The 25,301-nt window shown below is 33.4% G+C and overlaps 1 protein-coding gene across 1 annotated transcript in view; it reads right to left on the bottom strand.

The window, feature by feature from the left end:
• Positions 1 to 1,345: 1,345 nt before the first annotated feature.
• The window catches only part of LOC106140078 (neuronal acetylcholine receptor subunit alpha-10), a 35,735-nt gene continuing 11,779 nt past the window's right edge, over positions 1,346 to 25,301 (bottom strand). Inside the window, exons 3-11 of the mRNA XM_060948867.1 lie at positions 23,929 to 24,083; positions 20,780 to 20,963; positions 15,028 to 15,244; positions 14,435 to 14,569; positions 12,059 to 12,137; positions 11,167 to 11,266; positions 9,138 to 9,282; positions 4,950 to 5,128; positions 1,346 to 3,021 (exon numbers count right to left, since the gene is read on the bottom strand). Of these exons, the coding sequence (XP_060804850.1) occupies positions 2,890 to 3,021; positions 4,950 to 5,128; positions 9,138 to 9,282; positions 11,167 to 11,266; positions 12,059 to 12,137; positions 14,435 to 14,569; positions 15,028 to 15,244; positions 20,780 to 20,963; positions 23,929 to 24,083 (1,326 nt within the window). The 3' untranslated portion in view covers positions 1,346 to 2,889. The remainder of the gene's footprint in view (positions 3,022 to 4,949; positions 5,129 to 9,137; positions 9,283 to 11,166; positions 11,267 to 12,058; positions 12,138 to 14,434; positions 14,570 to 15,027; positions 15,245 to 20,779; positions 20,964 to 23,928; positions 24,084 to 25,301) is intronic.

Raw genomic sequence — 25,301 nt, 5'->3', positions numbered from 1 at the left:
CATCCATTTGTAGCAAGTAGTCATTAAGTCGTGTGTCCACGAGGATTTAGTATCTCTATTTAAATAAAAAAATTGTTTGTATTCACTTATATTTATATTTCAAAACCTTAACTCTCACCTTTGTATTGTGGAATGGATCAATTTCGGCTTATAAAAATTTAATACTTAGTTAATTTCGGAACGTTAACCATTACGAAATAAATCCATTATGTCAGGAAAATAACGAAACAAAAGCTGTATTAACACTTTGGCCATTATCGCAGCCCTTGCTAGGTCAAGGCGAATACAAGTTTTGACGCCTTTACAAGTTCGAGTGATTTAAATTGGGTCGACGGGCTTTGGAACCAAATTTATAGCTATAATTGTATCTTTATTGGACGCATATACGCATGACAGTATTATATGCTCTGAGTATTGCTTCTGCCTACCCTGTCAGCGATAAAGACGTAATGGGTATCAGTGTCATGGAAAAAGACTTCACGACACTCTGTAACCGCTTACTCAGCCGTCAGGCATTGAGTGTATTATTCCTATTAAAACAAGATAGTATACACAATTTTATAAAAAATAAAATATCTCGTAACTTATACATAAAATTCTTGGTATCCGCCTGTTAATAAATAAACGTTTTTACAGCAAATTTTGCATTTCTGCACTGAAGAACATCAACCTTAATTACTTTCCAGCAAAAAAAACGTAATAAAGTATCGTTAAATATTGACAAAGTTTTTAAGATACTCGTTTAAAAAGTTGGCGTAAATTAATGTTTCTTTAGAATCGATGTTTTTGCATTATCATGATTTCTGCCTGGACCAGTGAACCGCATGATCGCCTAATCGAATCACGTACTAGAACACAATTTGTATGACAAAACTAGACGGTTAGTTGATTCATTTTTCACAAGTTCAAATTCCAACAGTATTTTTAATTTTAAGTAGTTTTTTTTCTAAATGCTTTTAAATAAACTAATACTTACCTTATCTTCTTGTACGTTACTATTTACGAGACAAAATGAATACTTACATGACTTTATCCAATTTTAGTGCTATGCCCAGTAGGTACGTCCCTCAAGTATTATGCATTGTATTGAAGAATTCAATCATAATGAATCATTCATACAAATCAATTATTTAATGCGATATATGAAAGGTTGTCCTTTACTGAACCCAACTAACTTTTTCTTCTTTGTATCGTACGTAGTATGAACAGAATTAAACCAGTCTGATATTTATATTAATTCTTTTTATTCTCTTTTCTTAAATACAACAATTTACTTTACACATGATTGACTATTAACATATTGATTTTATTTATTATTTGTAATTTATTTATTTGGCAACAACCTTGAGCATAATCCACCTACCTTACTGTAACAATTGATGCGTCTTTTATAAAGGACATAATTTGTAGTTTATAAATATTTACATGCATTTAAACCTAATTCCAACAATTAAAATAAGTTCTTATAAATAAAGTTATTAAGGTGTTTTTACCAACATTCGTTTTTTGTTTACTTATATTATAAAATGTTTTCCTTTTAGAAGTTGTACAGTCCATGTATTTTTCGTGGTTACCACTTTAAAAAATCTTTAAGGGGCGCCTTCAAAATGTTGTTTAATTTTCAATTCGAAAGGATTATTGGAGAGGGATTCTTCTCTACTTTGTAAAAAATCAAATGCAATGCGATCGAATATTTATACATGAAATGATGAAAAAAATATTCAACCAAAATGAACGGTTTTTGAGTATGACATTTACACAGAAATGGGGACAAGATCATGAAAGGCGATAGCGAATGAGGGGAAAAGGTGGAAAAAGAACGCAGGTACGGCAGAGGAATTGAAATCTCGCTTTGACAAGTGAAAGGAAAACAAAACGCATACAAATATAGACTTTAAAACATGCCGGGTATAAAATTCGTATTTTAAAATGCATTTAAATATACATTACAATAAGGATGCTAGCTAGCGTATATCCGTTTATAACTTATGTATAATTTTCACACAATGAATTTTTCAACATTTAACATGTATTTACAAAGATTTTTCATTAAATGAGCTAATTGACTTATGGATATCGGATTGTTAAAGTTAACGGTCACATAAATGTTTGTTATAGATTGTAATTATAAAGAATTTGAAGATATTTATTTACTTATTTCATGATTATATAAGAATATATAATATGCACTGCAATGAGTTACGATTTTCCTTTGAATTTTTCATGTTTTATCAAATTAATTATTTAATGCATTCAATATTTTTTAAGATTGCTAACTGTAATTGTTAATACCTCATTATCCAATTTATAGTTTAATAAAATAATTTATTGTCAATAAATAAGTATGTAATAATAATCATATTTTAATAATAAGTATAACGTTTTTCTTTTTATATTGAATTAATCCAACCCCATCATTGGGTTAAATAATGTTAATTTATTATTATTGTTGTCGTATATACCAAATAATTGCCTTATTACTTACTTAAGTAGACGTGATATCTTCGAGTCTTGCGCCTATTGATTGTGTCTATCCCGTAAGGGATAAGGACGTGATTTATGTGAGTATACACTACTTTTATTTTTGATTATAAAAAACTTATAGGAAAAAAAAAACAAAAATATTTTTTTTAAACATAAATTTTTAAAATTAAATTTATGTATCACTCACATTATAAAATGTCATTACTTATCTAATCTAAAATTTAAGGTTAAAATTTCCCCTGACGCAGGTTTTATCACATAGCTTGATTCCACTCAGATCACAAGTAAATATTAAAATTGTTTGATTACTTGGCACTATTTTGACACATTTCATTGACACTCGGCCTTTGGCACTTCTGTTTAATTCGTTGGTGTCTGATCCCACGTGGCAGGGGAGAACGGTCTCTAGGTGGGTGGCTTTAGAGGCGTGTTTCCGACGTGCAGGTTGTTCAGCTGGGGAAGTAGGATCGCGGCCGTGGCTATGGTGGTGACCAGCACGAAGACTGCTAGGAGGGCGCGATCGGCCACAACGGCGACCTGGGGGCAACATGCGAATTAGATGATTACAATCATCTGGACAATGCTTAACTGTAAGATAAGGTTGTTGGCCTGATAGGCATAAACATTACGCGTGAGGCATAAGGGCACACTTCAGTAGCTTCAGCAGGAGGGGCGATTTCGCTAGGCAAGTATCGTATAGACTTGTCAAAACTCTCACGGAAATGAAGCTAGACCAGGATGAGGCTAAAATGTTATTGTGATGAAAATTCCAATTAGAATAACACAAATCCGTGAAGTTAAAAAAAGCTCGTATCATGATTTAATTTGCCTCTAAATTAACTTATCAAAATAATTAAAGTTGAATGTGATTATCAATAACACGCAGCCGCTCGAGAAAACTTTGTCAAAAATGTTCCAAAGCTTTGGTGACAGCGAGGGCCCGAGGGAATTAAATATTAACGACAATCACGAACCGAAAATTAAAATTTTCAACCCGCAGTATTAAGCATTATTGGGCTATACAATACGTAGAGACGTAAGAACATTCGATGTACATTTTTTGTGAGAATAAAATACCAAGAATGACGCTACTTTGACGTACATTTTTCATTAATGTTGGAAAACACATAAAATTGAATGCAAGAGACATCAATAGAAAAAGCACTGAGGATACATTACGTCAAAACTACATTACTTATCTGTTAAATGTTTTACTATGTCCCATGTCTACGGTGCTTTGATACGTAAAAGACATGTAATGTGCCTTTATTACAAATATGACCTTTCTTAATCAAGCCAATTTAATAAATAATTTTAGTTAGTTCGACTCATACGATATTTGAACAAAAGATCCAAACCAACGTGATTGTGATCTCTTTGATCTAAGACAGAGACAATGTCTAACTATATTTAGTTCTCGAATAAATTTAATTATATACTCTAGTAGTTTTTGTTACAGAATACATATCAAAAGTGAGTGAAGTAATTCACTTAGAAACAATTTCAATCCCCACGCGTTTTGCAGTACAAATCATGATTTGTGGTATAGTAAAGATACAGAGTATAAAATTACTGAAAGACTAATTATTTATCTATCCGATATACCTATCGTACTTACGCATATACTAATATGATATGAAATTTTAAAACATCATAAATTCTAGTTCCTCTCTAATTTTTGTCTTAATAGATAAATCAAGATATTAGATAAATAAATGGTAAATTATCCTATCCAATCTCCCCAACTCTCAATATAAATTTGAACTCCTGACAAGATATTGGGGTATCACCACATGATTAAGTGAATTACTCTGCATTTCCGACATTTGGTTAGTATTGGCAGTCTGCCACGATATCCATCATCTTATAATTATATTTTGAAGAATGGCGCCACACCATAAAAGTGAATATTCGGCATTTGACGAGCAGTAGGGAGGAGAACTAAGTCTGAGTCTGTCCAGTTACAGGGCTAGATAAAATACGGAGTGACTGCCATTTGACCTCAGGATCAGGTAACAGAGGAATCTCACCCAGATTTAAACAATCGAATGTGCAGGTTTGGTTTCCTCAAGACATTTCCCAGGAGAATCATTAAGCAGTTAAACTGAAGTACTTTGATCTCGAAAAAAATTTAGTAAAAGAAATAGGTCTTTTTTTAATTTTGATTATGATATAAGAGTAGCATACCTTTATGGAATTTAAAACTAAATAAGAAAACCGTCTAGAGTGTGATTCTGCTAACCACAAATCCACGTTACGCTTACGTTATCATATTAATAAAAACTGTTTTCGGTATAGGTATTATTAAAAAAAATGGGCGATATTACTTAAGAATGGGAAACGCTTTAGCTGCTGTAACTTTATCTTTAACTGTAGTTTGAAATTACCTGGATATAGAACTTATGAGAAAAAAAGGTATCTTGAGATTTATAGAAATACAAATTTATTATATGTGACTGTGATACCTGTTTCCATTCAAGATTAGCTCGCTCCAAGCGCTCGTTGGCAGCAACGCGTTGTTCGTGCCTCGCCGCTGCTTCCCGGATCGTACACCCACAACAAACACACCGCGAACATGTTGCCGTGCATGTTGGCTCGCCTACAGGGAGCGCCACGCCCGCTCCAGCCACCACACCCGCTCCGCCTATCAATATAAACACAACTTATATACACTGTATACGAAGCAATTTTAGCGATTAAATATCGCGTGAATAATCTATTAATCAGCCTACGTTACTAACTGTATATCGAGGGAAGTTCCAAATTGAAATTGTTTTATTAATATTATACGAATACCATTCAGAGTAAAAGAAAGAGAACAATGTTAATCTTGAAAAGTTTGGAAAACCGAGTTGCGGTCGCTTTGAAATGTTAATAAAGGCAGGTGTTCTCTACGTAAATTTTTGTAATTCTACTATTGACTATTGTGATTTATATTAGTTCTAAAAAAACTTATATAATTAAATTAAAATATTCAATACAATTTAATACAAATTTTATAAGTAAAAACAGAAGTTTTAATTTAATGTCACGGAAATTAAAGAATACATCGCTTGTACAATAAGTTGGAGTAAGTATTATTTCTTTATTTGTTGTTAACAATCATATATGAGTTTATATGATTGAGTATTTATGATATTTTACAGGTACAGAGTTAAAACCTGTAAAATATCAGTATCCACTTAAGTAATTAGAAAAATAATATAAATAATAAGTAAGAACATTTTCGCGACAATTACATTATCACAACAGGATAAGCCTTAATTTGAATAAAACAGACGTTTACTTAACGTAATGAACACCCGAATCTGAAAAAGAAAATATAACCTGATTTTCTGGCACAACAATCCATACTACTTAATATCATTAATGTGAAAGTGTGTTTTGTCCGTCTTTCACGTCAAATCCACTTATCTGAGCTCAATGGAATTTTGCGTACCTACAGTGCGGAATATGGAGAAGGACATAACAGGGTATTATTCATTATAAATATCAAATTACACTTGTTTCACGCACAATCAATATACAGACGTAGAAAAAGACCAACTAGACGAAAAAACACGAACTAGCAGAACGAATCCCTTGGCCCAAAGATTGTTAAGAAACCAAACCCAAAGTATCATGTGAATATTTTGTACATTTTCCTGCAGCTATTTGTTTTATCCATCAGATACGAGATCTAATAATCCCTCAAGGAAGACTAAAGGTGAGAGTGGCGGGTCAGAACTTGATTTATGGGATCGCCCCTATAGGGTTATGCGTTAACAAGGATTCGGACCTTTTGATTTATGAAATAGTTCACCATTAGTTTTATCTAGAAATTAATTGTAGATGACATGTGGGTAGGAAAAGGAAGTAGGTAAACGTAATTTTTTTTTTAACTTTCACGTTGCATGATTTTATTAATGTATGCAAACGGGAATTAACGCGAACATACCGGTTTTTCCTGAAGTATTGACCGGGTTGCACTGAACGTGGTCTCAGGATAAAAAACGGTATTTCGCGTTAATTCCTTTTTGTATATACTTAAACGTTGATTTTTTAATTAACTGAGTACTTATTAATGATTTAATTATAAACTGATATTTTTTAACGTGTTGGGTTAGTAATCCTTTTTTAATCAACGTAGCTTTCGAGACTCTTAAAGACTGTTTAAACCGTAAAAATAATTAGACAGTAATTACTGATGTTTCTTCACTAAAATATCCAAAACTTGGTTCAGTTGACAATGTAATTAAGTACGAGTATAATGCGTTATATTATATTAACATGTAACTGTATAGCGAGATTGTGGGCATTTGATACCAAGTGAGAATAATGCGAAGAGGGCACGGGCCATGCCAGGAGCTACATTAATCACAATCAAGACACTACTATTCTACAACATTAACTTTCAACGTCTCTAGAACGGTATCACTATTTCAGTCGGTTAAGTTTAGGGGTCGGTGAAGGACCACTGCGTTTTTCTAAGAAAAAGAAAGAGAGATGAAAATATAAGTTTTAAACAATGATATACATTTAATAGCTGTTAAGTCTTTTAATTTGCCATATCCCCTCAACAGTTCAACTGAGTCAACTATACCTACTCAGTTGAACCGTTGACCACATAAAGTAAAAAATAAATTAACATTTTTATCCAATCAATTACAGTACCTATTTTACTCGTCTATCACGTGATAACAATCTCTGAATCAATAAGACAATCTTGCTTTTAACTATAAGTTGTATGTACCCCATAACAAATAACCACATAATAAGTGTCGGACTGATAAGTTCAGATAACGCACACCCCTTCAGCTATAATCCAAGCTTCAAGGAAAATTAGGATAAAATAGAAGGGATTACAGAATTTTGAGAGTACGGGGAAAAAAAAGGAGTAAATATATTTTCAGCAACAAACTTTTTGACGTAGCCAGCGCGATGTTTAAAATGAATGTTCAGAAACAAATTTATTCTACGACGATGTGGTAGTATGCGTGACACGTTTCAATATTGCCGGCGACCGGAGTCAAGTATCCTTGTAGGAACCATTTCACTGGAGCAATATTTAATATGACTTCAATCAAAAAAATACTAAAAAATGTATAACAAAAAAATATTTACATACCTAAATAAATATATACATACATTGAGAAAGCACATACAAGTTAGAAAAATAAATGAACATACATACATAAAATCATGCCTCATTCCTGAAGGGGTAGGTAGGTTGAAATGTATATTGAACCATAACAAATAAAAATAATAACTTGCCCATACAAATGTGAATTTCTGAATTTTCTCCCACCTACTCTGTTTTTTTTTTCAATTTCTGCGAAAATTTACTTTAAACTTTTAACAAAGACCAATGAAGTGGAGCCCTAGTTAAGAAACAAAATTAGCAGAAGTGCATAACTGATATCGTGCATGCAGTTAGTCCTTTTAATGTTATACATAAAGCAGTTTGTAAATAGTTGTAAAATGTCAATTCAAAACATTAATTAACTCTTCAGAACTAAAACTGCCAAGTATTCTCATTAAACAAGTTCCATCGACAATGTACTTATACACGTCATTAAAATGCAACAACTTTCATTCGAGCGGAAAACTTGCACAATACCGTATTTCCATAACGACGGTGCCAACTAACAAACTGAACATCATCAATCACCAAAGGATCTGGAGTACTGGGAATACTTCAATCCCTCGGCTTCGAAAAACTTGGGATTCGACAAAACTGAATGTCGTCGCTGAGATATACTTTATCATCAAAAGCTTTCTAGTGAGATGGACTTCCCATTCGATAAATATATTTATATAAAAATTGTTTCTTTAAATTTTCTTTTTATACCTTCCCTTCATAAAACACATAATTGATCAAATCTACCTTTTTAGTTTTTCCTTTCAACTGCTTATCCATATTTGATAGGAATAATATTTCAAAAATGTCACGTTTTTATTCGTTGTCGGAAAGCAGGCGAACTGTGCTGTGTGCTATTTTCTTTCCTTTTATCGTTTAAGATTCTCAGGTGAATTGTACCTACTTCCTATTTCATAAACTAAATGACTAGAATTTAAACTACTTTCAAGTTTTTGTAAAAAAAATTTCAAGGAATGTTATTCTCTCAATTATAACAGGAAACCACTACTTAAATACTCAAACAACATATGTACTTAATTATTAATACTACTTACCCCGAACATAGTCAAGATTGTCAAAATATTGCATACTTTATTTTAACAACCAAGATTTGACCAAAATTCAACACAGAAACTTCAATAGCCGGTTTGTTCGTGAAGCGCTATTAAGCCGGGCTTTGTCTGCCAGTTTCCTGTGCGGTTCGAATCAAAATCGAAATCTCGCTTTCGCTTTAATCATTCATCATAGGTAAGGTCTTGTAAGTCGCATATACTCGGCGATGCAAAATAGCGCAACCTATTGCCGAATCAAACCGAATGAAAACTCAATAAAATAACGACTTTATTATAAATGCCTCAAATTTAAAATCTAAAAAGAAAATGTCTCTGGCTATCTCGATCATAATAGCGCACATCAGTTTGCAGATTCAAATTCCCCGCTCTGATAGGCAGATAGGCTCAAATTTTTTCGCGCCAAATAAAAACTTGACCTCCGCGCTGGTAACTCGGTGTAACATATAAAAATGGTAACTTACCCATGTGGTTATGATTGTGACGGGAAAACCGCGGGGAAGCGGGAGGCAGGGGAGCGCCGTCGCAGCGCACGTCTGCTTTTAGCCGCGACCCAGTGCGAGGGTTCACCTGAACTCCAGGCCCTCCCGACATCAGACCACTGTCACCCTGTCACAGTATCACAGTTTTAGTAGTTGCATCAGAAATGTTAGGCAATTAATGACGATCTTCTACTTTATCTTCACCATTTTGGAGTGGAGTCCGAGGTTCACCGTGGACCCTGGATTGGGTGAGTCGAGTTCTTACACGATGCGACTCCCATCTCCTCCTCCTCCGCAATCTTGGATCACGGTTACACATCAAGTTGCCTGATTGTGCAATTATGCAGATTTCCTCACGATGTTTTCCCTCATCGTAAGATATTTTAATTTTTATAGTTAATTATAGGCAATACCAAATCAGAAATCTGTGGTAGTAGCAAAACTTCTTCCATGGCTACAAATATTTTTAAGTTTTAAATCGCTAGAAAATCAATTTGAGTGTTTCCAAGTTAAAACCTTTCACTATTTACTTCCTTTCCGCATTTCAATTTGATCCCCAGGTCACGACGTTTTTATGCAAACGGTCTGATGGAACGGGTAAGGGAAAATGTGATCGGGTGTCTGGAGAGTAGAAAAATGATCTTATAAATGACAGACCTATCTACCTTGAGATAGCTATTATGTTCTTGAAATTCGAAAAATTCCTTGCTACTGAAGAAATTTTTAAACAAGTAATCAAATTACAAAAAGAAATCAAAGTTTCTTTCCAATATTTCTCAATTTCTTTTGACTGATTTCCATATTTCTTATTTTGGAAAGTTAGACTCTCATTCGTACGAATTTATTTTAATGGGTTAGCGCATCTTTTACGCAATTAATAGATAAGCATTTTTTTTAATAACTTTTTTTTTGTAAAATGCTGCAAGTGTACCTATAATTTTCATGCAGAGAATACGCAAAGATGATATTTTTTTAAAGCTTTATTTTATATTCAAACGATTTAAAAACATACATTTAAATACACTGAGCCTAATTAAAATTATTTTTTATTATGGTATGTTACAAATAATATCCCTTTTTACATGTAGTCAGAAAGCACAAACTTACGATATTGGTTATATTTTCACAATTTCAAATTTTAAAAGTTATAACTAACTAGTGGTTTTCCATACATTTTTGACATGCGCTTTGTTTTTTGTTTTGCTTTTACAGAATTGGTTTGTAAGGTTGTTTTGTGTTGTTACTTAATTGGATGATGTTTTGCATACAAACTAGAGCTCCTAAGACTTACTCGTATAATAGGCTCATATGTTCCTTTGCTATCCAGCAACTGCGTTTCCTCTTACTGATTTTTCTACAAGATATAGGCAATGCGAATATGACACCCACCGTGATAAAACATGAAATAATTCACGGAGTCAAAGCGATTTTTTCATGTATACACAACAAACCTAATGCATTCAGGAACCGCCATCTGCTATGACGACAGTTCTTTATTGGGGTACGTAGTACGCTTTCCGCCATGTTAGGAATTTGAGAGTAGCCACTTTTTTATATTTACTTACTAGCGAACCTTCCCAACTTTGCATAGTGATACCACAAAATAAGCTAGTATTCTTTATTATTCTGTGGTAATACTGTCATTGTGGCATATTTACCTTACGTTTACGATTTCGGATAAATAGATATTATAGGAAGGTTTTTCTTGTGGTGATATGTATTAAAAGCCTTTCTTCGAAAGCCGCAATCGTCAATAGGTATATCCTACATTTTGAATTTACACAAAATTTACACTAAAACGGTATCTAGAATTTTTTTATATACTTCATTACAATAATTTTTTACTTTGGACAGTGCTCGTAATTCCAAGTTATTCAAGCCTAAGATACTTACAGATCTGTTAGGAGTGGGATGTTGATTTTGAGCTTTTTTGACGTTTTATTTACGTAGGTAATGGTTACGTCTAAAAATCATGGGGCACAAGCTAAAATTAAACGATGCTTTATCTAACCTTTGCAGCGTCCGTGTCGAAATTGATGTAAAGCAGGCGCGCGAGCCGCTGCAGCACCAGCTCGCGCAGCACGGCCGGCACCGGCTGGCCTCTCACTCCTCTACGAGCAACACCTCATATTCACACAACAATACATACATATATTCACGTTTTCATCCCTAGCCCACAATAGCCCACAATAGCCCTAGATAAAAATCTTTTTCCAGCGACGTTCAGCTGTATGACTTAAGGATGGTATTAATTTTAATAGTGACAGGTTGCAAGCCCATCGCCTTAAAGAAGAATAAAAAGTTTATTAGCTTAGAAAGTATGGTGATGATGAGTAAAATATAATCTTTCACAACAGCTTACAAGCTTGCATTTTTGTTGTAAAAGAAAAACAGTTTCGCTAATTATTTTATTTACGAATAGCCAAGTTTTCCCAGCAGATTTAAATCATAAAACAAAGCAGATTTCAAAGGGAATCAATGTTTAGAAATGTAACGCGCTACTGACTATCGAATTAAATAAAGTGCAACCAAAATTGATAAGACTAGACAGTTGAAGTTTGAAAGTTTATTCGGATGTATTTTGAAAATTTAAAATGATAAATAAACTTTTTGTCCAAGGAAAAAAACATGTTTTTATTTTCAGAAGTAATGATTATCTAATATTATTAAGGTTAAGAAAAGCAATCATATAACCCTTATATAGTCTCCCTTAATTATAATAAAGCGGCAGTTCAATACATGTAAATAAAAGGCCAATAAATAAACAGCATGTTAACAATCAAGTAATGGTATTTTTAATGAAACAATCTGAAGTAACGAGAAACATTGCTCATCCGTTAATTGATTGCAATCTTGATTGATATTGATAAAATTTCAATATTAAAAAGTCAGGTTTAACTCGCCTGTATGATATGTTGAGAGTGACGACGGACAGCGACGCTGAGAACGACACCAAACAGGTACTCACACCATAGTAAAGACCTGCGCAAATAATAAATTGATAAATTATCAGAAACAATGAAGCCTTTCTTGGAGGGGTAACAGAGACTACATTGTTCTACTGACCACGATCTTCACATACTGTTTCTGTGGATGTGGATTAAGCAAGTGTGGAGTGTACTAACTGAAATTAAAAATGCATTTATATCAAAAATAGCTAGGTATGTTTATGGAAATACCTACTGGTTTTCGCCCACGGCTTCGTCAGCATGAAAGTACTCCATACTATATTTATGCAAAATTTCGTGGTTCAGTGGTTTAGACGTAAAAGACAGACAAACAATTACAGTTTAAAGTATATTATTAATAAGAATGGACAGAACTTATCTACACTTGTAAAAAAAAACTGGTATGGCCAAGAGGAAATAACGCTCTTCTACACAAGGCGAGTAAGAAAATTACTTCTTAAACAAATGTGTCATTGCGGTATCTTGTCGTATCGTCGTTATAACGTAATGTTGATTTACAGTTTATCAAAATGAAAACAACAGGAAAGACTTGAACATATGGAAAGCAGAGCCGAGAGCTGTTTGTCATTGTGTCATAAATAATAAAACGTCAGCCTTCCATTATAATTCCCATTATAGAGTCATTATTTGATAAGCAATGATATATATTATTAAGTAAAGATATTCCATGACTCTATCTACGAAAGCATGATAAATATGCGCAAGTATTCATTATTTTGCCCACGAAACAAGCACATAATGCTTTTAGTATAGTCAAACTTATATAATAGCTTTTTAAGGAATGAAACTGGAGACATTATTTCTCATATTTACAAGAATAACTTCTTATTTAACCTCTTTTTAAACACAAAGTATAAATACATAATTACTTATCGAAGATAAATAGAGACCCGACAGTCACAAAAATACTATTTATTGAAACTTTTAAAAGATTTTGCTAGATCGTTTCTCATCGTAGACAACTCGTAGCTATCTGAGCAACGATGTAGACTAGTCGTTTCAAACAATTCTTGATGGTGTCACCTTTTGACACATTTTTCTAAACATTTTCTACAATGCGTTTTATGATTTTTCAGTAGACGCATTAAAGTAACAAAATATTGTAGCGCTCACGAAAGGCTAACAAAAATGTAACTTTATAAAACTGTTGGAAACATTTGTGCAAGAGAACTTGTAAGTTACGATAATGGTGTGTCAGCAGAACGTAGCTCGAAGCTTGCTGTAATTGCGTCAGGTGTGCCTTAATGCAGTGTGATCAGAATCGAACAGTCCCGTGATTCCATTCTTTTGTGGTGCATCATTAGGCGTCACTCTGGCTGTGGCACAGAACGTAGCGACTAGATACCTCCACACTGATCAACGTGATATTTTTTACCCTAAAATAAATTTAGTGCGATTTTTACTGCCTTCAAAATTGAATTTTTTTATTTTTTTAATTGAATTAAATGTAAAATTATTGATTTTTTTTTGTGTATTTCTTATTAAGAATCGATTTTGATGATTGTTCTATGTTCGAAAATATATACATATTGAGGTACTCTTTAGTCATCAGATCAAGATCGGATTACAACTTTGAGAGATAGGTTTATTTTTATGGTATTTATAATTTCTGAAACTATAACGACATTTGTATCTAACCTAATGTATAATAAATTCACATAAAAGTTGGTATATGTAGGACATATGGTACAAAGAAAGCTACAAGATTACTTCAAATACACAATTCAAGTCCACGCCATTACGAATTTGGGCAACAACAAAGTCTTAACGTTCCACAAAGCTGAGAATAATGTTTTGTAAATCTGTTTACAGGTAGTTCATAGCAATTTACCCGCATAATGCCAGCCATGATTGCGACCTAGAGCTGACGATTATGCAAACATTATGAATGCAGCCTTACCTTGGTATCAATGTAAATGTTTTGAATAAAATTTTGCCTACAGTAATTTTATTTACACATTTATAATTTTCGCTTTCATATGAGAATAGCTCTTATATGAGTATAAATATGTCGAACTTATTATGCTTCGTATAAAATGTTTTTATTGATACAAAAATAACTCAAAGAGGGCGAACTTGTACCACCTTTGTAGCCACATAAAGCTATTTTTAAAATTCACAATTAAACAGCTAACATTTATACGATTAAGCAGATTTGAGTGTCTTAAAGAAATTTATTGATTCCTAACACTCAGCATGGTATACACCATAATATGTAGTACTTATGAGTACTAATTAGTACTAATCTAAGATAAAAGTCAAAAGTTTTTGTTCCCAAAAAAATTTAAAAGAAAACAGTAATATTCTTACTGATAAGTGGTGTTTTCTCGGTAGGCGGTAGGGTATCCCGGATAGTCATCAAGAAGACGGTCATGGACAGCAGCGCGCTGATTCCCAGTGTCACCTTTTCACCCGACTCCGACGGCACGTAGAATACCAGAAGAGCTAAAATCACATGCTACTGATAGTTATAATCTACATCCTCTTCCCTGTTACATACAAAATCTCTGGATTACATCTTTCCACTTGCCACGCACCCTGCACAATTCTTTCGCTTCGTCCACATGCATTGTTCTCTTCATGCACGTTCTTTGGTTTAGGATGCTCTTGGCCAGACCTTTCGCCAAAACAACCCCGACTGTTTATGGTCTTAGCCTCACCCTTCCCCTCCAACGTTCCCATTCATACTCTGACTAATTTAATTTTGCAAATTTTACTCTGCTCATTGGAAAATACTTATCAGGTTCAATCTAAAAGACACGATCGAATGGAAATGATTCAGTTTGATATAATGAAAAACAAGAAGACATAAAAAGGAACAATTTTGCTCAACGTATAATATATTTGCGTTATATACTTTTTTATTGTATCACTTAATTATTAAAAATAAAAAAAATACGTACCGATCCCATTGATCAGCAAACATGGTAGTATCAGGTTGAAGACATAAAACATAGGCCTGCGCCTCAGCTTGATGACGTATGTGATGTCTGGGTAAGGCTCCACGCAACACGAGTAGTACTGGTCGTGGCGGATCGCATCGAAACTGACCAGGTCAAATTCGCCATTCGTCTGGTAATTTGTGGTGTCTCCCTCGTCGAATTGCTTCTTCAAATCGAGCTGGGTAAATATTAAACTGATTAGATTGAGGGCAATAAATGCATATAATACCAGGATCGTAAGTTGATCAAAATCTCATAGTCGCACACCATAATGACCAAATTAAATTTAAGCCATGTCCTATTTGTTCGTACTAGTATATGGCAGTAGAAACACGCTGATAAACTTAACTACTAAAAATTACCAGCTTTTTCTGTGAACGAGTCAAATTAAGTGAAATAAGTAGCATATTCAAAAAACAGAGTAATTGTTTATACCATTAATTTCTAAAACGTGTCAACGTTAACATCTTTTCAGAGGTCTTTTTCAAAATACACCGAAAATAAATCTACTTCCTGCGCCTTTCACACTTCGTATTACAATTTTTCACACATCTGTTGGGTTTAATTTAACGTCAATACAAATGGAGCGATCGAGGCTCTACGGGTGACTCGACAAATTACATTTATTTTCATCACCGCTATTGGGGAAAGCAATGGATTTCGGCTTTGTCATAACCAACAGCCATAATGTGTATTTAATTAGTTTCGCATTTGATCACTCGTCCATATTGATTGAAAGAAAAAATAATTTGTTAAGTAAACCACTCCATAATTAATCTATTCTGATAAAATTTACCACAAAAATGGACTAGATTAGCCAAATCCTTGTTTTTTTTTATTGGAACTTTGGAAGCAATCACTCTAGTTAAGTATTTATAATGTAAAATCAAAATAAATAAAGTTTGTTGTGAATGAATTCAAATATTAAGAAAAGTGCCGCACCGTGAACAGACCAGACCAACTTTAATTCTGAAGTTAGGCGGTCAGGTGCTGACTGAATAGTGTATGAATGAATTCACGACGGATCCAGAGCCGCGCAAATATACCTGGATGATATAGAAAAGTCGATTTTAAAAGAGAATCTCAATCTAAAAGTCAAATAACACGAGCCAGGAAGAAACGCGAAAATCGCCGGCGTACCATCTAAAGATAACTTGTATAGATGAATAATCTCCGGAGAATTATACTTTTTAAGCTGGAAAGAATTCCCTTTTATTTACCTTTGCTTAAGACCTTCATTTTTGGTCTCGAATTAATAACTAGGTCAATTCTAATATTTGAGAAATAAATAATTCCTTTTTTTCTCTTTTGGGTACTATCAGTCATTTAACTATATTTAGATATGAAGCTATATTTCTGTCTGTGCTGAAAGATTTACATGCATTTGAATTAGCTGTTATTAATATTTATGTATGACAACATTATTTTTTAATGTAGATGACTATGGTCCAATGATCATATAATTGTTAGTGACCAGTATTAAGACCATATACTTACTAACTAGATGTTCACAATTCATTCTTGAAAATAGAACACCTACTCCAAAGCTTGAACGGTCAGCTGGTTTCAAAATAATCGAGACTCAGCTGAGTTTGTCATTTCTTCGATACAATTTTTATTGTAATATATTTTGTCATACGCCCGAGCCGGAGATACATATTGAAAGGAATATATTATGAAAGTGAGTAGTGAGGCGTGGATGGAAATCCGCTTATACTAGCAAGCACCTGAACGGCTATCAGAGACTAGAGGAAATTCCTCTTCGAAATCGACAGATTTAAATTTGTATTGTCGGTTTATTCAATCATTTATAATTTTATATCAATCATCACATATACAAAACATGCGTTACTGAGAGACAAGCAGACAATTACTTACAGCCAAAACTGATAATTGACTTTATGTTTGTTACCGCTTCTTCTGCACTGACGCCTTGGAAGCGGCAGTAAACTTAGTTATAAGTAATTTATTTGACGTCAACGAATGTTGTGTAACCAAACGTTTGACAATTATTAAGCGATATGTAGTATCCTATAATAATGAATAAAAACTTTGATTTTTTGAATTTGAATATGTCCTTTAGGATTTTTTTGGAAAGCACGAGAGAATATCTTGACATTCCCACTGTAATATGTAAACTTCAGTTTGCAGAATGGAATATTTAGTTGCGTATAAAAGTTGGTGTACCAAAAAGATCGTGACCATGATCAGTTGCCGGTCGTTCATATTTGTACACATACATATGATCACATTAACTAATCTATACGGTACTAAAAATACACATCTTATTATGACAACTAACATTACCAGTCCTGGTTCGTGTTCAAGACGGACCTGTACCTGACCCAGGTAATACAAAATTGAAGGTAACTTACGAGACAAGGGAATAATGAGTAGCCTGTAGGCACTATTCATTAAGATGCTATTTCTAACTGGTAGTATCCATAGAATAAAACACCAGTTTTTTCTTTTGTGTAAAATATAATTTCTAGATCACAAAAATCTGTAACTTCTTTGTAATTGGACTTATATATAAATTAATAAATTCTGTTATAACCCAGCGCAGCGATTTACCCGTCAAAAAAAATACGAGGACATTGCTTTCAACTGATGTAGGTTGGCTTTACGATGTCACATGACGAGAAAAAACGTGAGGAGATAAACGTAATACAATTTAATTTGTACAAACAAATTGAATTACAGTAACGTTGGCAACCTTTCTGCATTTTTTTATTAAATTATTTCAATTGAATTAATTATTTAATTATACTGAAAGGCTAATAGGCTCTATAGGAAAATAATGGATATGTGTTTCAATAGTAACAAATAAGCTTAAGTTCATTAGCATTTTTCTTGAATGATCTTCATCTGTCTGCACTAGAAGAGATGCAGTTGGCATGTACTTTCTTTGCTTCGTTTTTTCTTCGCTGCCTACCAAACCAGCATGGAAACTAGATATATATGTATTTATTTATTCAATTGAAATAAAATATTTACTACTTGATAATTAAGATAGCTTAAACATCTTTATGCTTTATAAAGCAAGTACTTAATAACTCGAAGATGAAAAGTTTTTTTTAATTACCAACAATATGAAAATCCACCAGTTCTTACAGTCCTAATGAGAAATGTAGTAATATAAAAGGCGAAGTGTAGCGGTCCGTTCACAGTATTTTCTTTGCGCTGGCCTTACATACAATTGCTGGTTCTTACAAATTAATATTGTTTTTGTTCGATGCTTCTAAAGAAAATAGAACATTGGTCTTTATGTTTGTAAAATCTAAGAGATTCTTTTGAATATAACACTTTTGAATTAAAACTTATTAAATCGTATGTTACAGAAATACACCAAAAATACAATTTCATGAAATATTACTGACGAGAAACTGTTAACTAGATCACCAATGTACTTAAGAATAAATAAATAATAAATAAATAAATATATACGGGACAAATTACACTGATTGAGTTAGCCTCGAAGTAAGTTCGAGACTTGTGTTACGAGATTCTAACTCAACGATACTATATTTTATAATAAATACTTATATAGATAAACATCCAAGACCCAGACCAATCAGAAAAAGTTCTTTTCTCATCATGCCCTGGCCGGGATTCGAACCCGGGACCTCCGGTGTCACAGACAAGCGTACTGCCGCTGCGCCACAGGGGCCGTCAAGAATATATATAATATTGTTGACAAAAATCACGAAACAAATAAATAATAAATAAATATATACGGGACAAATTACACTGATTGAGTTAGCCTCGAAGTAAGTTCGAAACTTGTGTTCCGAGATACTGACTCAACGATTCTATATTTTATAATAAATACTTATATAGATAAACATCCAAGACCCAGGCCAATCAGAAAAAGTTCTTTTCTCATCTTGCCCTGGCCGGGATTCGAACCCGGGACCTCCGGTGTCACAGACAAGCGTACTACCGCTGCGCCACAGAGGCCGTCAATTCAAACAATCTATCAAGAAATCATAAGAGAAGAATATTGTTGAACAGCCCTTGCCTATGTCACATTAATTATATTTGAATAATATATCATATCATACAAAATATCATATCTGTGCGGAAGTAAAGATATTTATGCTGTCTGCCTGACGCACTTCCACGACTTAAGGACCGAATTGAGTAAAATATCAATTCAAACAATACTCTTTGTATTATGTAAAATGTATAGCGACTGAAATAAGACAAACTTTAGCAAGCTTCATGTAAATAGTTTTTTGACATTGCTAACTCTTAAAGAAAAAATAACTATTAACTCCAGTCACCAATAAAAATTCTACATACATACATACATACATATAATCACGTCTATATCCCTTGCGGGGTAGACAGAGCCAACAGTCCGGAGCGGACTGATAGGCCGTTCAGCTATTTGGCTTTAAGATAGAATTGAGATTCGAATAGTGACAAGTTGCTAGCCTATCGCCTAAAAAAAGAATCTCAAGTTTGTAAGCCTATCCCTTAGTCGCCTTTTACGACATCCATGGGAAAGAGATGGAGTGGTCCTATTCTTTTTTGAATTGGTGCCGGGAACCACAAGGCACATAAAAATTCTAAGCTTTCTTTAAAGAGTTTCTGAACAGATAATGAAGTCGTAACAAGCAGCTGAGAGTCTCTCTCAACAATGGACGCAAATAAAATCATATCCGATTTCCCGCCACTCCTGAGTTATTCACAACAGAGCTGAGTTTTTAAAATTATATTATTAGAGAAGTTATAAAATGCTAGACTTTTGCGCTTCTGCAAGATTTCCCAGGTACAAATATTGCCTAGAGGTCTAATATTTCTCAGTTCCATTTATGAGTCGAGATTTGTAGATAATACAAAAAAAGATTGACTTTAAAAAAAGCAACCGAATAATAATGGGATTTCATAAATTAATTAAATTGACATCAAAACTGTGACAGACAGACACGCGATAAGTAATATTTTATAAAAGACTATGATTTTAAATTATGTTTTCGTATTCGTGCTGTTCTTCCTACCTTTCCTCATTTATCAATTATCCTACTCATCATTCTCCAATTTTCATATGTTGTTTATTTAATAATGAGTATTACATATATGATCTCGTACATATATACCTAAGTTATTCTCGGAAATCGAGTAAACGTCATAAACTCGAACATAATTTAGGATTCGAATACAATTTGCGGACGTCGAATCTCTGAAGTAAAATCTTACAAGTACTCTTCTTAATTCAGCGTACAGTCGACAAGGTAAACCTTTTATAGTCACGTCACTAGCTTAAGCGGCCATGAAATCCGTTCTTCTTCTCCCCATTGTTGAAAATCACTTTACTTTTATTACGCTGAGAAGTATCTCCATAAAATAAGACTTTTTTTTATTAAGTAGTTTGATTCTAAAAATATAACAACAGACAGATTGTAAACCTTCGTTAACATTTTTCTAGATATTGATCTGAAAGGTCCTTTCGTTTGTGAATTAAAATTCAGTCGCTAGAAAAATAACATTTTTATTACAATTATTGTTGTGTCAGAACTGTCCATACTTGTCGCAGTATTTTATTTTTCAACAAGTGTTTTTATTTAGAATTGAAAGAGACTTCTGTCTTAAATAATCTAACTGAGGTTGTTGAAATAGTGAATAGGCTCAGGCAGGTCACTTCCTCCCTATGATTTTCTATCACGTTGGCATTTAATTTCATCTTTAATATATATAGCTAACTCACCTGGAATCCGTCATACGTCCAGGAAGCCCACTTCATGGTGCACAGCTGGACGTCAAACGGGAATTGTTCCACGTTGATGTCGCACACAGACACGTAGATCCCATGACTCAACCAGGTCACCTCTCCCGTGTGCTTCACTATCACGTTGGTGTTGATAACAGCTGAGCGGTAATTGGGGTCCGCACTAGAAAGAATCGGCTTTTGTAGTCTATAATAGTAACCTAATATGTTAATAAACTGCCGTGTGGTTTCCCGGCACCAATACAAAAAAGAATAGGACCACTGGCCATTCAGTCTTTTCAAGGCGGTTGGCTCTGTCTACGCCGCAAGGGATATAGACGTGACCATATGTAATGTAATGTAATAAACGGAAATGCATGACATTAGTCTTGTCTCAATCTTCCTCTGTCACTATCCACTAAAGGTAATATGTAAGTGACAGCAATATACGAGTCACCTGTAAAAGTGCATACTAATGAAGTAATACTTTTTATAGCAAATGTTCGTAACGTTGGACTTTAACAAGTGCGATCCTACATTACTGTATATCATCTAAACTGTAACTTATTTTTAAGAAATGTATTAGCTATCAAGTGGTGTGTGATGTAATTTGTGCCAAAAAGCAAGCTTTCATACTAATGATCCAAAGAAAATCTGAAACCTTCCCGTTGCATACAGCTCTAACAAAGGAAGCAAAAACGGGTAGCCAGAAAATTATGCTAATTTATCATCACTATACCACTCAGTATTTTGTTCAATAAATTACTCTGTGGTGACACATAAGGGATGACGCATGGGATGTAATTTCATACATATTTTAATATTTAGAGCGATAAGAAGGCTAACATATTGAAAAAAATATGGATGTACTTTTAAAACACTTACAATGAAAACAATGCATAGTTCAATTGTTTTCTTATCCTCCTGACATTTGTCTCAGTTGTATTTTTTACGGTAAAGGATCTAGGAGGTCTAGGGTCCGCGTATACTCTCGATCCAGAAGTAAGGCTATTAAAATAAAAGTAAGCATATCCGAACTTGCATGATGTGGATAAAGCGAAAGAAGTATGCAGGGATTGTAAAAGAGCAAGCAAGTGGAAAGATGTAGTCTCTGCCTACTCTTCCGGGAAAGAGACGTGATTTTATGTACGTTTATATATGTATGACATCTGACCTCTATCACTATAAACAACCCATCTTCGAACATGGTTTACTTTAGGTGAAAGTTTAGTTTTATACTTTGAAAGAGTTATTTTAATTCATTATAACGACATGGCATTTGCATTGATCTTTATCTTCTTTTGTTCAATCTAACAAAACATCTAATAGAGAAATAGAGGTAGTATCCTCAAGTATGCTAAAATAAAATACAAAACGTTTATCTTTTACGGACAACTCCTGCACGTGATATTAAATTCCTGCGGGGTTTTGAAGCTTTATTATAAATATACTGCTACTAAAGAAGGCAATAAAGCCTTATAGTCTAAATAAAAATAACCGATCCAGTTTATTGAAAGCCATTAATTAACATATATCCATTATTACGGCTGTTATTTTAGGTAAGTAATACACCATAGAGGTTATGCTTTAATTTTTATTTGATTTCTCATTTTATGAAAGAGGATAGATACAACCAGCGGTTAACTTTCTATTACACATTGTAATACTCATGAAAATAAAGGATAACATAATAGTATCTGTACAATAGTAAGCTATAATAATTAGCTTTATTATAATTAACCCCATACCCCAAAAATGGATGCTCTGAATTGTGAATTTATGTCAGTGTTTTAACTTATTTTTATAATGGTAATTTTTTGCTTTACACAAGATACCAATACCTGTTTGATATATTTCAACGTAAAATATTGCAATACAAAATTAATATTATTCTTTCGCCTAACCACATTTACGAAATGTTTGCGAGAAACAAGGCAAAGTGGATTCCAGAATCAAATGGAGGGTTTAATTTCTTTTGCTCTTGGAATTCCTATAAAAATGCCAGTTCGTCTGTAAAACAATGTAATAAAGTGTTAATATTATTATCTTTAATTAGTGTTATTCATGGCTTCCCTAGTGGCGCGTTGCGTAATGCCTTTTAACATTAAGCTGGTAAGCATTACGCAACCCGGGGACCTTTAGGTTTGGAAAAATTTACCCCACAAAGATAAGTTCAAGTAAAACAATAATGTAAGTTCAAGTAAAGGACATTAAGTATTTTAGTAAAAAATCAAATATAACCTGAAATAAGATTGTTATTGTATTCCATTTTAAATAATTCCAAAATAAAAGATTATGCAAAGCCACACTGAGAATAGAGTTCCGCTTTAGCTTACCTACATTTCAACAGAATCAAGGAAAATTTGTAAAAGTAGTTTACCACGATACGTTGAATTTCTCAGCGATAATTAAAACATTCAAATTAATTCATTTGAAGAAAGTTTAGATAAATACTATTCGTTAATCTAATATTGCAAATCCAATCCCAATCTCCTATTTTCTAGAAATTATCGTCGGATCTAATATGAGTGATTGTGGATTGTGTAAATTTATATGTGTATTTTTGTGTAAAGGTAAATTTGGAACTGACAGCTAATAAATTACACTGAAAATTCAATTTAAGTTCTGTCGCTATTGTAAGCTCCACTTCATAAAACAAAAACGATTTAAGCATGTGAATGCATGTTCCGGACAAAGTTTTGTCATAAAAATATGAGTGACTTTTGTTCATGTTGCCTTTATATATTTATAAGAACTGTGCTTTTATCAGACTCTCAATAGCTTTGAATGCTATTTAACTTTCTTTTATAACAAATTTATATCTCTCTCATACTGTTGCACCTTCCACCACAATGCTTTGGGGCATGGGATTGGAATAATTCATACTAACATTATAAATGTTAAACTTGTCTGTCAAGTCAAAACCATAACCAATCTACATGAAATCGTGCATATATATTGTGCAGCGCCAGGGGCAAAAGTTAGTATATTAAAAATTATTTCAATTTCTAGGCATAATAATTGGTACATTAGAACATAAAAAAAAAACAAAAAATATTAACAGTCCGCCCGTAGCACGTGTCCTGGTATATACCACAACGCTGGTCTTCCGTGGACACCAAGATTAAAAAACTTACAAAATAACTTACTTGTTATACAAAATAATGTCTGGCTTCCACACCCTCTCGTATGGTATTCTGATGACGCCAATGCCGTTGAAGTCGCTGGTGTTCCATCGCAGGTGATAGTCCATCCAGACCTGCGTGATCCAGCAGTTGGTTGTCAGCAGTTGGTCCTTCTCCTCCTAATACAAAAAATATTTTTTGAACTACAAATGAAACAGTAATGCAGAATATATTGGAACAATATGTAGAATGCATATACTTGAGTTATAGTTATACCAAACAATCGTACTTTAACAAGGACGGAGCCGCGTGTAAGAACTAGTTTACCGATAAAGTATGACTTATTAGTTGTTTTTAGAAGACCGTGCTTGAGCCAATGACTTAAAAAACGAACGCAATATTCATAATTATTCTGGCGTTAGTCCCGATTACATTCCCCACTTTAAAAGGACCCAGAATTCGCCTGTTTATGTTATTCTACAGTGGGTAAGTCAGGGTTGTCCTCCATCTGACTTCAGCAATTGGAATGGACAAGGGTCATGATTACACATCCAATTTTCTGAATGTGCGGCTTCTCTTATTAACGTTTTTGCCTTTTAGTAAAAGCGAAGTGACATGTTAACGAAAGTTTCCAGCAGTTTAATAAAACTGGCGCGATGTTAATAAGTTTTGTACCTACATCCTCTTTGATGTAACTTTAAGAGCTTTAAGCGACCTTTCAGAGAATTTTATATAGATAATTTTATTTCTTAACCTAATTTATATCTTCAAATAGAAATCTAATTTACTATTTATTTTTTAAATCCCAGTTATTCTCATGAAGGAACGATTTTGATAATATTGCTATTAATACTTGTCTTGAGTACAAAACATTCCCTTTCTGAATGGAGCTCATCAAACAAAATTGAAATTAATAATTTGTGTGATGTTAATAAAAGAGTAATAACAGATCACAGACAGATCTTCAAAGCTTTCTCTGCAATATTAAAAAAATATTTTTAAAAATAAATATTGAATTTATTTCACTAATATTTGCCCGCGGTTGTGTCGTGCTTCCCGGCATTTGAGAATAGGACCACTCTTTATTTTTCCCATGAATGTCGTAAAAGGCGACTAAGGGAAGGCTAATTAACTCGGAATTCCTCTTATAAGCGATGGGCTAGGAATCTGTCACTATTTAAATCTCTATTCTATCATTCAGCTATACAGCTAAATGTGGCCTTTCATAGTCTCTTAAATGCTGTTTTATTCTGTATGTATGTATTTATTTTCCCGCGGCTTCACGCGCGCATTGCTGCTTATCACTTATTCCTTCAACAATATGCCCAAACCATTCAAGCATACTCTTTTGCTGTCACTTTTTTTATAATTATCAAATGAATTCCCCAGAGAACGTT

This window comes from Amyelois transitella, chromosome 3 (assembly GCF_032362555.1).
Source record: "Amyelois transitella isolate CPQ chromosome 3, ilAmyTran1.1, whole genome shotgun sequence".
In the NCBI taxonomy this organism is placed as follows: Eukaryota; Metazoa; Arthropoda; class Insecta; order Lepidoptera; family Pyralidae; genus Amyelois; species Amyelois transitella.
Note: the sequence above shows the minus strand (reverse complement) of the source record. Positions and strands in the feature narration are given on the sequence as shown.